Source organism: Rattus norvegicus, chromosome 3 (genome assembly GCF_021556685.1).
Source record: "Rattus norvegicus strain SHRSP/BbbUtx chromosome 3, alternate assembly SHRSP_T2T, whole genome shotgun sequence".
Classification (NCBI taxonomy): Eukaryota; Metazoa; Chordata; class Mammalia; order Rodentia; family Muridae; genus Rattus; species Rattus norvegicus.
In genome coordinates, this window is record NC_141536.1 from 16,726,206 (window position 1) to 16,741,303 (window position 15,098).

At 44.5% G+C, this 15,098-nt stretch overlaps 1 protein-coding gene across 41 annotated transcripts in view; it reads left to right on the forward strand.

The window, feature by feature from the left end:
* The window catches only part of Mapkap1 (MAPK associated protein 1), a 201,073-nt gene that overhangs the window by 113,596 nt on the left and 72,379 nt on the right, over positions 1 to 15,098 (forward strand). For all 41 annotated transcript variants that reach the window (XM_087651385.1, XM_087651396.1, XM_087651390.1 and 38 more), the window contains 1 exon segment: positions 3,545 to 3,654. In XM_087651385.1, coding sequence (XP_087507511.1) covers positions 3,545 to 3,654 — 110 coding nt within the window.

The following is a 15,098-nucleotide window of genomic DNA, read 5'->3' on the forward strand; positions in this document are numbered from 1 at the left end:
CTACTTGCTGACAGCGCCCTTAAATGATGCCACCAAGCAGCTCATCACACAGTTTAATGCTCCCAAGCTGCCATGGGTGCTGAGATTCATTCCATTCCTCCCAGTAAACAGTCTTTGTTGGAGTCAGAGCAGAGCGGGACTGCATGAGGCCTCTTCTATTGGAGTCTGAGTTAGGCCACATTATGAAATACCTCCCACTGTTTGGCACCCCAGTACCAGGTGCCTAGCATCCATTGTGTGCTTTATCCTTGTGACAGCTCTAAAGGGAAGGAACCTCACTATACCATTGCACTCACAGGGCACATCACTTAGAGCCTGTGTGCATTCCTCTCCAATAAACTGCCCTCTCTCTTGGTATCCAGAGAATTACGCTTCAGTATGAGGACCTGTGTCCTTATTTCCTGGGTCGGTCTCTAGTCACCTTCGGTTTACTGCTTAGGAAATACTCACTCTCTAGGACTAATGCTGGGGTCAGAGTTCTGTGGTAAGTCTAAAGCTGTCACCTAACTTTAAAATCCCAATGCTTTGGAGGCTAAGGTAGGAAGGTCTCAAGTTCTTTGCCAATCTGGGCTACATTGCCAGACTATATCTCAAGCTCCCTCCCCTCCTCCAGAAACCTCTTTGGTGACTGCATGGCTTCTCACAGGCACAGAACTGAGCTCCTTGTGTGAGCTACCTCCTTTAGCAGCCCCATGCGTGTATTCTTCAGTGGTTTAGCAGACTTGATAGGGCCCAGCTTTGAGTTGTCTGAAGTACTGCTGATGGCAGTAAGTCAGCTCTCTGACGTGGAGTTTCGTGTTAGGCCTGTATAAGAATCCACAGAGGGGCAGAGGGTCTCTGTTGCCTCTGCTTGTGTCCCCAGCATGCCCTGTCCTGAGCCCAGAATAAGACAGCATACACCGTGAATGCGCATCCGCTTCCGATGCTCCCTTGCCCTTCCTTCCTTCCTTCACTGTTGTTTTCATTTTCCTCTCATGAACCCTGCTACCCTGGCTTCAGCTCGGAGGCTGTAAAGGAAGATGGAGAGCCGAGTTACCTCAGAATGATCACTATCGTTAACATTCACGGGTGGTTCACTTATCATTCCTGACTGCACAGACATGGCAGCCACGCGGAAGCGTCCGCAGGTGTAGCATGGTGATACATATTACATTGTGCCACAATGGATTTATGTATTCTGTAACAAAAGAAAAGTGTAATGAAAAAATACAGAAGGTGATCCTTTATTCCTCTGCTACACAATTTATCAGTAAGGCCTGTGGAGGGACGGGCCAGGGATTTCCTCTGCTTGCTTTAACCTTGTCACCCAGGTATGTTTTGGTAAAATGACAGAAAAATACAGACTGGGGATTTTCCTTTGCTTCAAACCTTTTCAAAGGACACTTTGAATTTATGAAAGTTAGTCCAGATATGAAACTGCCTGTTAAGCTTTTACCCTGCTCTTTGCTGAAAAACTTGAGCACAGTGGCTTGGAATGATGCTATCAGCCGGCCACAGAAGAGGAACCAGTGCAGCCAGTTTATAAACAGGCTAACTCCACCATCGTTCAGGTAGCTCCCCGGTGGACGAGAGTTCGTGAGGCCTGGGCCAGTACTAGTTTGCAAATCCCCAAGAACTTGTGTTTCCTCTTGGCCCTACTCATCTGTCACCCAACATATTGTCACAGATGGAGGACATACTGACTTCTGAGGAGAAAGCCGGGGAAGGCAGATCTGAGTATGGTTGAGTGGCATTTGTTCCAGTACTCACTGGCCTAGTGCCAGAGCAAACACCCGCAAGTTTTTAAATGCACAAGGCTCTTTACATATCAGTACTCTTGCCAAAGTATCACTTACAGCATCTCTCCCAAAATAGAGTTTTTTAAAATGAGCTATTTCTTATTTTGCTTTGATCAGTAAAATAAACTTTTAAAGATTGTTCTGGGATGGGGTCCAGCTTCTGAGGTAAAGAATGGCTGGAGCTCAGGCATGATTCAGTAACAAAGTGTTCAGTAAAATTAGCCTGACAGTTCTCAGGCCTGCTGTTCAGACAGCAAGAACCTTGAGCAAGTTAAAATGGATGGTTGTGCTGGCCAGAGAAACACCAGCTTTGTGCTTAACAAGTAGAACGTTGAGGACTAACCAGCAAGCTGTGTAGACAGGAGTGCTGTGTACTCTGTGTCTCTGTGTTAGGGAGACAGATTGGGTCCTTGGTTTTGAGATCAGCCCACAGCCCTGTGGAGAGCCAGCCACTTGGATGGTCTAACCTTGGCTCCAGGCCTCATCCCAGCCTCTTCTGTCACCGGAAAGCTTTCCCAGGCTTGGCTTTTCTTTCAGATCTCTTGTCAGTAGTAAGCTTTGCCGGGGTTGGCCGTGTTCCCCTGTGAGATTCTTATGGGGAAATGGGAACGTGACCAAACTCCTTGGAGCAATTTTCATGTTCCGTAGTTGGAAACTTGGGCCCCATTTTTACGTGAGTTACTTGAAATTAGTGTGTTTTGTTCCAGTACCCAAAGGGGGGTATGGGCATATTTTTGTGTGACACTTGTCACTACAGTTAACAGTCTCTGTGAAGTGACAGCTCACCCAAATGATAGGCTACTGAGTGTTTGTTTGTTTTGGTTTGGGGTGTTGGTGTTGTTGTTGTTGTTTTTGTTGTTGTTTTTGTCATTTGGTTTTTTGGGGTTTTTTTTGTTTGTTTGGGTTTAGCATTCATTTGTTTGTTTGCGTCTTTGTTGTTTTTCCTTTTTTTCAATCTAAATTAATTCTTCTCAACCAATTTGACTAGAAGTTTGCAAGCAGTGTTAGTATTCTGTCTGCATTTATTTTGCTTAAACTAATATTTTGTTTGACTTTGTACAACTAGGTAAAGAAGTGATTTCTAGTGAAGAATACGCAGACTGTATATTAAAAGCTGGGTGGGGTGGGCATGGTGGGGCACCTTTAATCCCAGGAGAGAGACAGAGGCAGACAGAGCTCTCCGAGTTTGAGTCCAACTGGTCTATAGTGAGACCCTGTCTCAAAACAAACCAAAATAATAACAGAAGACAGGTGGGCAGACCAGCGTTCTACCAGACAGCTCAAAAGAGCCTTTTCTTTTTCTCTGGGTATTGCGAGGCTTATTGTGACAACGGTCTGCCTGTAGTGATATGGCCGACATAAACCAGGCTCTGTCAGTTGTCAATCTTTGCTGCAGGATTTGACTCCCAAGCCAGAACTGGGAATCTGGCTCCTTCTGACATAGGCAGACCGGGTTCCCTTTGCAGTGAATTAGAGAATCCTGCAGAAACCCTGCCCTGGTCTCACTTCATGCTACTTCTGTTAGAAGGCCCTCACAAATGCCTGGGGATTGGTGTTTTTATCGTTTTGTTTTCCCAAGACAGGGTTACTGTGTGTAGCCTGGCTGTCCTGGGATTCACTCTGTAGACCAGGCTGCCTAGGTGCTGGGATAAAAGCTGTGTACCACTGCCGTCTGGCAGATTCTCAGGCACTTTCTGTACTACTGTTTGAACTTTTCCCAGTGTGGCAAAGGCTGTAGTGATAACTCTTGTTGTCTTTTTCCGCAGAAATGCTGCCCATGGGTTCTCCCTCATCCAGGTGGACAACACGAAGGTCACCATGAAGGAGATCTTACTCAAGGCACTGAAACGAAGAAAAGGGTCCCAGAAAATTTCAGGTGCTTAGTTAAATTATACCACAGCCATCAAGGCTTAATGCTTATTAAAAGGCTGTGTGTGTGTGTGTGTGAGAGAGAGAGAGAGAGAGAGAGAGAGAGAGAGAGAGAGAGAGAGAGATAGATGTATGTCTGACTACATTGTTTTGGATATCCTTTCTAGAAGGCTGTTTAGCAAGCCTGTAGCTTAAAGCTTCCTCTGGGCCTCAGAAAGAATTGGGTCAGTGGCATATGTGAGACAAGCATGTTCAAGTCAGTCATGGGCAGTTCATCATTAATAGTTTGTAGTACATTAAGACAGAGCTCTTTGTGTTTACCATTAGTTAATGTGAACCTGTCTTAAAAACCAAACCAAGGAGTTAAACACATAGCTTAGTGGCAGAATGTTTACCTAGCGTGTGCATGGTCCTGGCTTCCTTCCCCAGCACCACAGATATCAAAACAAAACCTTAAACTTGAACTACTGCTTCTAATTTCACGTTTTCACGCATTTTACATGGGAATATTTTTGATTACTAGGCTTCAGGATAATGGGGGTAGGAGGACATTCTCTGCATTTTTGCTAAATGAGGGTGATTTCACAAAGATGGTTTTAAAAAGATAAATTGTTTGTTGCACCCATGTAGCTATTAATCTCTAACTGCTCATTATCCAGTTTTCTTGTAGAAAATAGGCTTGCGCTATTCGATATGATATTTAAAGGACTTAGAACACAAATATTACTAATATTAAGAAACGGTTATTCTCAAAAATAATTCAAAGATTTATCTATAGCAGACTACTATACTAATAGTCAACCCATATATGGCAAGTCAAGTATCACAGCTTCTTCGTAAGTGAAGAGACTCCTTAAATACCTTTGAGCTCACCTTTTGGAAAGGAAGAGGGCATTGCTCAGCTTGAAGAAAATAGTTGTGTTCTCTTTTTAAGGGGAGGCATATAATCTGTTCCAGATTTAATTAGCTATCTTCAGATGAAAGCTGAAGTTTTAATAAAAGTTAGAAGAGATAACACAGTGAAGGACACGGATGAGCTGTCTCAAGGCCATATTCCAGGGGAACGATAAGAGCTGTAAAAAATGGCAGAGGAGAGCAATTGAATGGAGCAATGAAAATCTGATTCTCATAAAAGAGAGAGAGAGAGAGAGATGCTGGTAGGGGCGGTTGTAGATGAGACCTGCTAGCGTCTGCAAGCAATTTGGATGCTTGCCAGGAGTCATTGTTCACCCTCGGCTGTGGCGGCTCCGTCCAGATGTGCCAACTGCACGTTTCGGCTTTTGCCAGCTGACTGCGCCGTTTGATAACCAGCTCTCTGGATGCCCATCACTGGCCGCAGAGATAGAATTAAATGATGATGATCTTCCCACAAGTTGGGAGAGGAAACAATGCATATAAATCTTGATTTCATCTCAGCGTGAGAAGTCTTTATCCATCATCACTCATAATGAACAAGTCGTTAGCCGGGATGAATGGTGCTCTGCTTTTCCAAACACCTCTTTTGTTCAGTTTTTGGGTGACTTTTATCTATTGCATGGGGGTCAAACCTCTTTGCATTTAGGGGATGATTGAAGAGGCACAGCCTCTCTATCCCAGGGGAGAGTAGATGTTTGGGGGTTCCAGGTGCCAATCTAATAGCTTTTAAATAGCTTTAGATACTCAAGGGTATTTAATGAGCATTCACTCCCTCTGTAGAAACAGGGGTCTTCATTCTCTACATTTTTTATATAATAGTAAGTTTTGTAATAAAATTCTCTACATTCTAAAAATGCCTTTTTTGAGTTGTCTAGGAATGAGACAGAATTTTTTTTCAACATTCTCAATAGAAATTGTGTTGCCAGTGAATTCTTTGGGGTTTTTTTGTTTTTGTTTTTTGCTTTTTTTTAAGACCATGAAACCCCAACAAATTACAGGGATACAGCTGAGCCAGTGTCCTTCCTTCTGTCTGCAGCCATCTCTATCTAGTCCTGTTTGTTTATCTGTGTCTGTCCCCAGCATCCACATTAATCACGATCTCAGGTATGCACACACACTGGTGTGTGCTTCCTTGTGCCCACCTTTGTATATACACTCCTGCCATTTTCATCAGTCTTTGCTATCTCCTTGGCAAATGCTTGGGATCTCGAACACAATGAGCTAGGTTATTTATTCCTATCCCTGCTACTGAAGCCCATTGAGATTGGTATTCACATATACTGCTGTCCATCTTCTTAAGTCAAGAAGCATTTTAGAATAAACCTTTTTAGTTGCTTTAAGAGTCTGGTCAGAAGTAGAAGAGTCACCAAGTTGCCAAGATTTGTTTAGGGTTAGCACAGAAGAGGTGGTGTTCATGTTGTGGTTTGAACTTTGTACTGGGGAATGAGCTGCTTTTCAGAAGAAAAATCCTCTTAGACATAGGGAAGTCCGTTTACTTAGTAAAAACCATGGTTGCCCACATGTAGTTAAGAGATACTTACACTTTTCCCGTTAGTCCAAGAACTTGGTTGTGAACGTGGTGGGAAGATGTCAAGTTAGAAAACTATGTACATGCTGAGCTCTGGCCCAGTGACCTGCTCAGGCATTGCAAGAGCTCTGAGTGCACCCCGTGGCTGGGACGGACGGCTTTGCGTGTTTAGCTGTCTCTTCAAGCAGCCTTAGCCTGATGGGTCCCACTTGAGCACAAGGGAGAGGCGTTGACTAGTGAGGCTGAGCACCGTGGGCACCGTGAGCGCCGTGGGTGTCTGTGCTTCCCAAACTGTTCACTAATACAGGCTGATCCAGAACGAAGCCTGAGGAACCCTTCAATTCCTTCCTCACACACCTAGCGTCCCTCAGCTTTCTCTAGCCTGACCTACGCTTCATTTAATAATAACAGCAAGTGGGGAATTTGAGTGATCCCATTATTAAATCAAGTGTGGACTTAATGGCACTCCTGGTACCTAAAACTCTTGTCTTTCCTCTTCTGCTTACTTTTAGTTTTTTTGGGTTGGTTGGTTGGCTTTAAGGAAAAAAATTAGCTAGTAAGGGGGAAAAAAAAAAACGCCACAAAACCTCAGTTTAAATATATGGCTTTGTTAAAGGAAACCTTTGGGGCTTTCAAATAAAATTTGCCTTTTAAGATAGACTATCATAACCAGTCCTTACTTCTGTAAAGTCTAGACTCTCATTGTTTGTCATTATTTCAGCATTTCATCAAATCAAAGCTATTGATGAACACCTCAGGGGGGTTCCCATTAATATTCATGTCCTTGCCTGTGGAACTCTGTTCATAGCAAGTTCCAGTCAGATGTCTGGGAGAGCATGCATTTAGATCCTAGTTTTAAATGTCTCTTTTAAAGTTTCATATTATCACTGACCTCGTTGACATCTGGTGGCAAGTGCACATAGCTAAAGCAAACAGTAAACAAAGCTCACTCATTGTAACATTTGGATGGGAGAGCTTTGGCACAGTTAAGATAGGTCACTGCCAGATCCTGGGATTTAGTCAGTAAAGGCTACTGACTTGTCCTTTAGTGAGTAAAGGCCTTAGGCAGTTTCTCCCTTTGTCAGGATCACCCTCATGACTGTGACCTTGAGCTTGTTACTATCTTGTTTACTCTTGTTGGCCTTAACACTGTTGTCCACCAGCTGTCAACAGCCTCCTGCAGCACGCTGGTGTGACTGAGATGCTTCTGAGATGGAAGCCGGTCACTTCAGACTCACACTGACACGGAAACCCAAGTGCCTCTCAAGCCACAAGAGGAAGACTTAGTAGAATTTGGCCAGCAAAATAGAGGTTCTGATTCTGTAGGCATTCTCACTGTGAATGAGGCTGTTTTTCTGTTACCTGCTGAAAGGAACAGAAAAGCGTGCTAACTTTTCGTTAACTACCCCTTTGTTGCATTTTGAAATGTACGCATACTTTCTTAGTTTGAGGGTTTTTTTTTTTTTAAGTTTTTACAGTACTAATGGCCTTTTGATGTTTCTTCTGCTTACCTGAGAAGATTTCACCTAGAGAAGTGTCAGAGGCAGTGCGTTCACTCATTGCTTCCCAAACAGCATTCTCTGCCTGCTGTGTGGTAGAGGGACGTGGTGGTAGAAGTAACGCGGACATCTGAACAGAGACCTTCACATGTACACTGTGGAGACTTGAGTAGAGAGGGCACTGCAATCTCTGTGTAAAGAGCATTCCAGCTTTCTGTGCTGTCTGGCTGACTTAACTGAAGCTGCAGTGAGACTGACCTTTAAGAGACATAAAACGGGTGCTCACACAGTCAATAGCACCACTGTGCACCTAGTCACACAGCCACATCCAGCACCAGGCTCCCCGTGCCGTGAACCTGCAAGACTGGTGAATCTCACCTATAGAGCAGGTCTTGACTGTCCTATCACTGCGACTTTTCATCTGGGACACTGACGAGCCCCTGATTGACTTCCCTGCCACTGCTCTCAGCCCTTCAGCCTATGGTCTACACAGCCACCAGAGACACCTTGTAAACTGTGAATGTGATCATAGCTGCTCCAAATCCTTTGAGGAACAACTATCTGCATTCAGAATAAAATCCAAATTCATATCATTATGAGATACATCAGGGTCAAAGAAAAGAAAGGACCCATAGAGATGGGGAGCCCAAAGAAAGGGTAGAACGGGGAATTAGTAGGGAAGGCAGTCCAGAGGATGACACTCTGACAGATACAGGTCCAACAGTGACCTCAGCAGGGAGAAGGCAACATCAGAGCCTGTGTCCTCAGCCACAGGAAGCCTCACATTCATGCCAGAGGCTCAGAAAGTTGAATATAAATGAATGTGCTATTTATCAGGGATGTCTTGGGGGCATATGTGACAGGAAGGAGTTGGTCTTTGCAGAAGAAGCAGGGTCTTTTGGGGGACAGGGAGCTGAGAGCTGTTACCCTGTGTGTCTTTCTGGCCTTACAGACCCCACCACACTTAAGCTGCAAAAGCACTGGGGGTGGGGGTAGGGGTGGGAGGTGCTTTACAGATGCAATGTCAGAAAAGGAAGCGGGAGGGAAACACAGCACTCTGGCATCAGGAGCTGTGTAATCAGAAGCTTCCAGGCCCCACTTTCCCTTGCTCTGGGAAGCTAGTTCCCCAGATTCTACAGCAAATGAATGGCAAACCTAAATTAGAGCCCAGGCTTCTTTGACCTCAAACCCCATACTCTTTTTATTCGTACCATGTTGCTTATTAGAACCCTAATGGGAGAACAAATTTAAAATTCTGTAAACAGAAATGTTCGTTGATTGTGAGATCTAAATGCACTAGGGAAGAGCAGCATTTAGAGGAACCCCGTGGTGAATCTCAACATAAAGCCAGGAATTCTTTTTGTAATTGCACAGTTTGTCTGTATTGGTGTCAGTTCTAATGCTTTATGTCTAGCTTTCTTAAAGCAACATACACCTGGCCTGATCTGCCGTATTAGAAAGGGAAAACTCAACTGGGGATGGGGCCCCGTGGTGGTAGAGCATTTACCGGGAACATGTGAGGCCCTGTGTGCCATGCTCAGTACCACAAGAGGCAGGACACGTGTATAACAGTCAGGTTTTTAACAGTTGTGAGGCAGGAGTGCTCTGTGCTGAACCTGTGGAGACTCAGGTGAGCACAAATGTCTGCTGCATAGGAGTGAGTCCTACTTCACATGGAATTGTAGGCCAGAGACCCAGAGCCCTTTCCTGTGTGAAGATAGAGCCTGTAAGCCAGGGACCAATGTGCGGTCTCCTACACTGTAGCACATATTCATTCCTGAGAAGAAAGAGGACACGGGACCATCTAATGGTGGCTGTTTGTTTTTGCAAAAGGTAGTAATTTCTGCAGACAACTTTTCCTCCTTATGAAAAACTAAGTAATCACGGTGATGCCACTCATGCGTGGGAGCTGAGTGAGAAATAGAGGTTCAGCACTCAGTGTCTGGTGACGCCGTGGGATGCTGGCGTGAATTAGGATTGTTAGGTGTTCGGATGTGCAACTCAGAAGTGCCCCGGGCAAGAAGCTCGGAGTTAAATATCCCTTCCCGACACCTTTCTCTGCCTCTCTATCTTGTTGTTTCATCTACCTGAGCTTCCCTCTGTCTGGAGTGCTCTGAGGCTCCTGATGGATCTTCTTCAGTATACAGCAGAGCACGTTAAAGATGGCATTGCAGTCGACTATTTTATCCAGAAAGCCTGGAAATTTAGAGAATTTATGTCAAGCAAAAATCTTTTGGAACCACTTTAGAGACCCAATTATTTTAGAAGGGTGTTATGAGCTCTCACAACTGCCACATCAGAGCGACTTGAAATATATCATTCGCCAAAACTGCGTTTGACCAGCACTTACTCTTCCTACTAGTCGCTAATCTTTCAGAAGTTCCTTTTCCATTACAAAATCTATTCATTCTCTTCATCCAGGGCAGTCGCAGCACGGATTAGATTAATGAAAAGGCAAAATGAAAGGAAGAGAGAAGATGCAGTAGCTGTGGTAGGACCTAGGTAGGAACAGTTCCACGACAAGGGCACTTCCCTGGGCTCGCTGGGGACTTCGCTTTAGCTCTCAGGAAACAAGACTGCATTAAATGTGCGTATGGACGGAGAGCTGCGGCTTGATGTAGAATTGCTGAGAAGATCAAAGGATGAGAGAATTGTGGTGCTGTGAGATACCCTTACCCTCTCGCCCTCACACCCCTCAGCTCTCACAAGAGGAGGCTGAATAAAGACTCATCCATACACCATACATATTTGAGCAAGGCATGGCTCTGAGATGCCACTTGGTTTATAGACGTCATCAAGTGCTATATCAGTGCCAGTTCCACACTGGAAAATCACAGGAAAGGAGACATTAAAATGGAGTAAGTCTCTTAGCAGATGGACCGCAGGTTAGGAACCACAGTGCCAAAAACTACTGGGTGGGACAGGCCCAGAAGAAATGCTCTGCAGTGACATCTTTGACATCTTTTGGAAGATTAGCTAGGACTCTGCTGTGAGGCTAAACAAGAACATCTCAAGCATGAGAGTCGCACTCAGAGAGCATGCATGAGCCCAGGCGGGTCCAGATCTGGCTAGGAGAGCCCTAATGGTGAAGGCAGAATGGAGGAGGTGGGGTCATTAATTAGGGCTGATGATGTAGCAGGTGAGTGTAGGCACTAGAGATTTCCCGACGCTTACGAAGCTTGCTGACTAGCTAAGGAGGCAGCCAGTGTACAGGTAGCTATAATACCATGAACAGGATAAGCAGACCCCGGGGGAACTTGGGCCAGTCTTAGGGCATCAGAGAAGATCGTCAAATATGCCTTTTGGCAGAGGCTAGATGACGGTGAGGAGGAACAGGAAGAACTTAGTGAGTGTGAGGGTAGCATGCTCATTTGGGGCTAGGTCATGGTCGTGAAGCATGTTAAATTTGATCTTTATTTTGATGGCAAGAGGGCAGTCTAACAAGGGTTTCTTTTCAAACATTCACTGTGTGTGTGTTATGCCAGAGAGATTAGAGACTGCAGAACCTGAGGGGGAAACATGATTGCAGAGTCTCCTGAGGAAGCAGGACAACAAACCATTATACTTAAGTCCCATTTCTACCTCCCAGCCCATGCTCCTGGAAATAAGACTCAGACGCAAACTATATTTACAAATGCCTTGGCCACATAGCTAGGCTCTACTCTGACTAGATCATAACTAAAGATAACCCATTTATTTTAACCTACGTTTTCCCTCGTGGTTACCTGTGCTTAGGAACCATGCGCCCATCTCCTCACATCTTTTCTGGCTTCCCTCTCTTCCCCGTGTTCCACCTCTATTTCCTTCCTAAGCTGTAGACCATTGGCTTTAGTTGACAAGTGAGGCATTTATACAAGACAGACTCTCTAGCAGATGATGGAGCCCTGGGAGATGTAAAGCATTGTGTTCAGGGAGGAAAAGGAGGACATCAGTCAGAATATCACTTCCTTTCTGGAGCTGAAGTATGGTTGGGAACATGGGAGTACAATGAAGGTGCAGCCTGGGCCCCTGAGCCAGGCTCAGAAGTTGGAGGTGTAAGCCGACCTCGACGGCTAAATACTGTGGAAAAGATTTTGGAGGTGTGTCCAGCAAAAAGTTTGTAGTTTACTCGAATTTCCTTTTGCTTTTTTACTCATTTCATATACAGATAGGCACATGAACTGCGTTTTGTGGACACATATAGTCCCTGGTGTTTGTTTTACTGTGAAAAAACTTTAAGAACTACTTGTTTTGCACGTGTCTGTATGACGTGTGCATGCTATAGTGCACATGTGGAGGTCAGAGAACAACTTTTTCAGAATCAGGTCTCTTCTTCCGTCTTCAAGTGGGTCCCAAGCATTGTATTCAGGTTGCCAGGTCTTGACAGGAAGCACCTTTACCTGCTAGGCCATCTTGTTAGCCCTCATTCTACTAATTATGTGCGTATTGGGTTCTTTAAGAGAGGATCTCTTTATGTAGCTCTAGCTGGCCTGGAACTCACTGTGTAGACCAAGCTGGCCAGGGACTCAGCAGAGCTCCACCTGCCTCTGCCTGCTGGGATTAAAGGCATGGATTCAATGCCTTTAATTAATCACTTCATCCGTCAGGCCAGCTCATGATAAATGAAAGATGTGTATGTGATATTGGATGTGTTTATGATCTAATGCCTTTGTTATCATTCTAGTTAAATGTGTTTAACCTAACGTTTAAGTTATTTGGATTATTTCTAACTTTTCAGTATACAAAACATGAAGCAAACAGTCCTCTATGACAATTTATTGTATATTTGTGCCAAATAAGGGATTGCTTGTCAATGATTTGCTTACTGGAAATATTGAGGGCAGAGAAAGTGGCTGGATGTTTGGTAAAATGGCTGACACACACACATGAGAACCTAAGTTCAGGATCTCCAGCACCCACATGAAAGTTGGACATGGTTATATACCTGTGTGACTCCAGTACTGGACAGAAAAATCCCTGGAACTTTCCTAGCTGGCTTCAATGCAAAAGCCATCTCAAAGATGTGAGCCACGAGGCAGATACCCGACACTGACCACTGGCTTCCACATCTCGCACATGCACACACACTTTCAAACACATTCAAACTCTCTCTCACACACACCTATAAACTAACACACACACTCTCTCTCTCTCTCTCTCTCTCTCTCTCTCTCTCTCACACACACACACACACACACACACACACACACACACACACATGAAGAGAGACAAACAAATCATCTCTCAAGCTGTTTACACAGTCCTACCACTCCTGAAGTATGTAGATTAAGTATCTGCTCCCATATCTTACCCAGAAAATATATCCTATAGTGCAAACTAGGATTTGCCCCTCTCCCTCGCCCTCTCCCTCTCCCCCCCCCCCCCCGCCCAGGCAGGTGAAGAGGAGTGAATGCACACACAGCAGTGTAGAGGGGACACATCAGTCCATGCAACTTTGCTTGTTTGCCTTCTGACTGATCCATTCACTAAGCCTCAGTGCTCAGAGGATCTGGTGAATCACCAGAATTCAGTTCAGTTCCTTGAGACCTTGCACTACTTCCTTCCCTCCTTATCAAAGCTATCATAAAACAGATTTTCAACGAAATGCTTATTTAATACTTCCTTTCCATCTGCTATATGTACTAGTACTTAGAAAGTGCATCATACTCAGAACTCAGAAATGTAGACAGAATTGTCACCCCTGAGCAGGTTTCTTTGGGGAAGGCATGTCTGAGGACATGGCTGGCAGCATTACAAACAGCACCGGTACCAAGGGCAACTGTAGGGGGCTAATGGGGACCCTGCATCATTCCTTGCCATGTGCCTGGTGAGAAAACTCCTACAAGTTTCTGGGAATGGCAGCAAGTGGGGAGAGGCTGCAACCAACAATCAGTGTCACAAAGTGGGGATGACTAATTTGCCAAGGAGGCCGTTGAGACGGATGTTTAATTAGCTGAAGTCAGAGTGGATAAATTGGGAGAGGACTGCCTATGCAGAGAGGTGCCTTTTCCCACATCTCTCATTTAACTGGGTTTTTTTTTTTTCTTTTTACTTCATTACTGTTTTCTTTTTCAAAGCAACATCTTTAAATTATGGGGAAAGAGGTAGAGAAGAAGTAACAAAATGACTCTGATGTCCATTAGAAACTTACAGTATTCCCAGCATTTTTATGTCTAACCTTTAAAAAAGATTTTGTGACCTGGGCTGTATCCTTTTTTTGCTTTTATGGTTGTGACTACCATGAATGGGGAATATGTGTGCATACCTGTGCACATGTGTGTGTATATGTAAATGCCTGCACGATTGGTGAGTTTTGATAACCTGTAACAGATGAAATTAGATTTTTAAGCTCTGTGTGATATTTCTCAACCACAGAATGTCCTTGTTGTGACAGGCTGTTGAAAGCATTCCAGGCTAAGGGCACTAGATTGTGTGTTGACAGTCCACGTGGGTCAAGGGCTGGGCACAAGCACAGGTGAGCAAATGGCACTTGTAAAGTTCGTGCATACCACTGTGTGCAAATTGTGCCTAAAAGAGAATTGTAAACATTGAATTCTAGTTAATTACTTAACTACAGAGTGTTCTAAATATACTAGTATCTGTCTCTTGGTTCAAATTCGGGTGTGGGATAAATACTTCCTAGAGCAGATGTGGTTAAGTGTTAGCCGTGGAATGTAGCAGTAAGCACCTGAATCTTTTGTGTGCAGTTCGCAGCTTTTCAGGGCCACAGAAGTTAATGATAACTCGGAGAGTGGGGAGCTAGAGAAGCGACTCTGTTCTAAGCATTTGCCCTGTAAGCACAAGGAGCTGGGTTCAAATCCTAGCTCGCAATGTTAAAGGCTAGTTGTGCTGTACATCCCTCTTAGCCCAGCACTGGGAGGCAGAGACAGGCAGATCTCAAGAACTGGCTGCTTAGTCAGTCTACACAAAACAGTGAGGTTCTGGGTTAGTGGGAAACTCTCAAGCCAATAAAACAAAGAACAGCATAGGAAGATACCCAGTGGCGTGGAATATTTTATTTATCTGTACATAATATGTTAAGTAACATTTGAGGTCATGGTTTCTTTCTTCCATTGGCCTGTGTCTTTAACTTTCCATGTAAAGTTACAGATTGATAATAATTATTGCCTCTTTTCAAACTTGCATACTTAAGTTGCTAAAATAACTGTTTTGGCTATTAATTTCATTTTGTCTATGAGATAACTGAAGCTCAGAGAGGCTGCTCAGTAGTAATGAATACCTAGAACCTAAATTCGCAGTCCTCATTGTCCACACTCGCTCATGGCCCATGGATCACAACTGTGGTGTGTCGTCCTACCCCACTGGGTTCATTTCAGACCTGTAGTCCAGTGGAGACAGGTGTGCATCCCTCCCCTAGAAAGACCAAACTGCTTCCTTCCAGATTGGGAGTGCGATTCTGTAGGAAAAGCCTAGACTTTGGAACTAGATCAGCCAAGTCCTCCGCAGCACCTCTGATAAGCTGTGGAACGATACAACTCATGAACCCCTAGCAGCCTCACTGCACTCCCT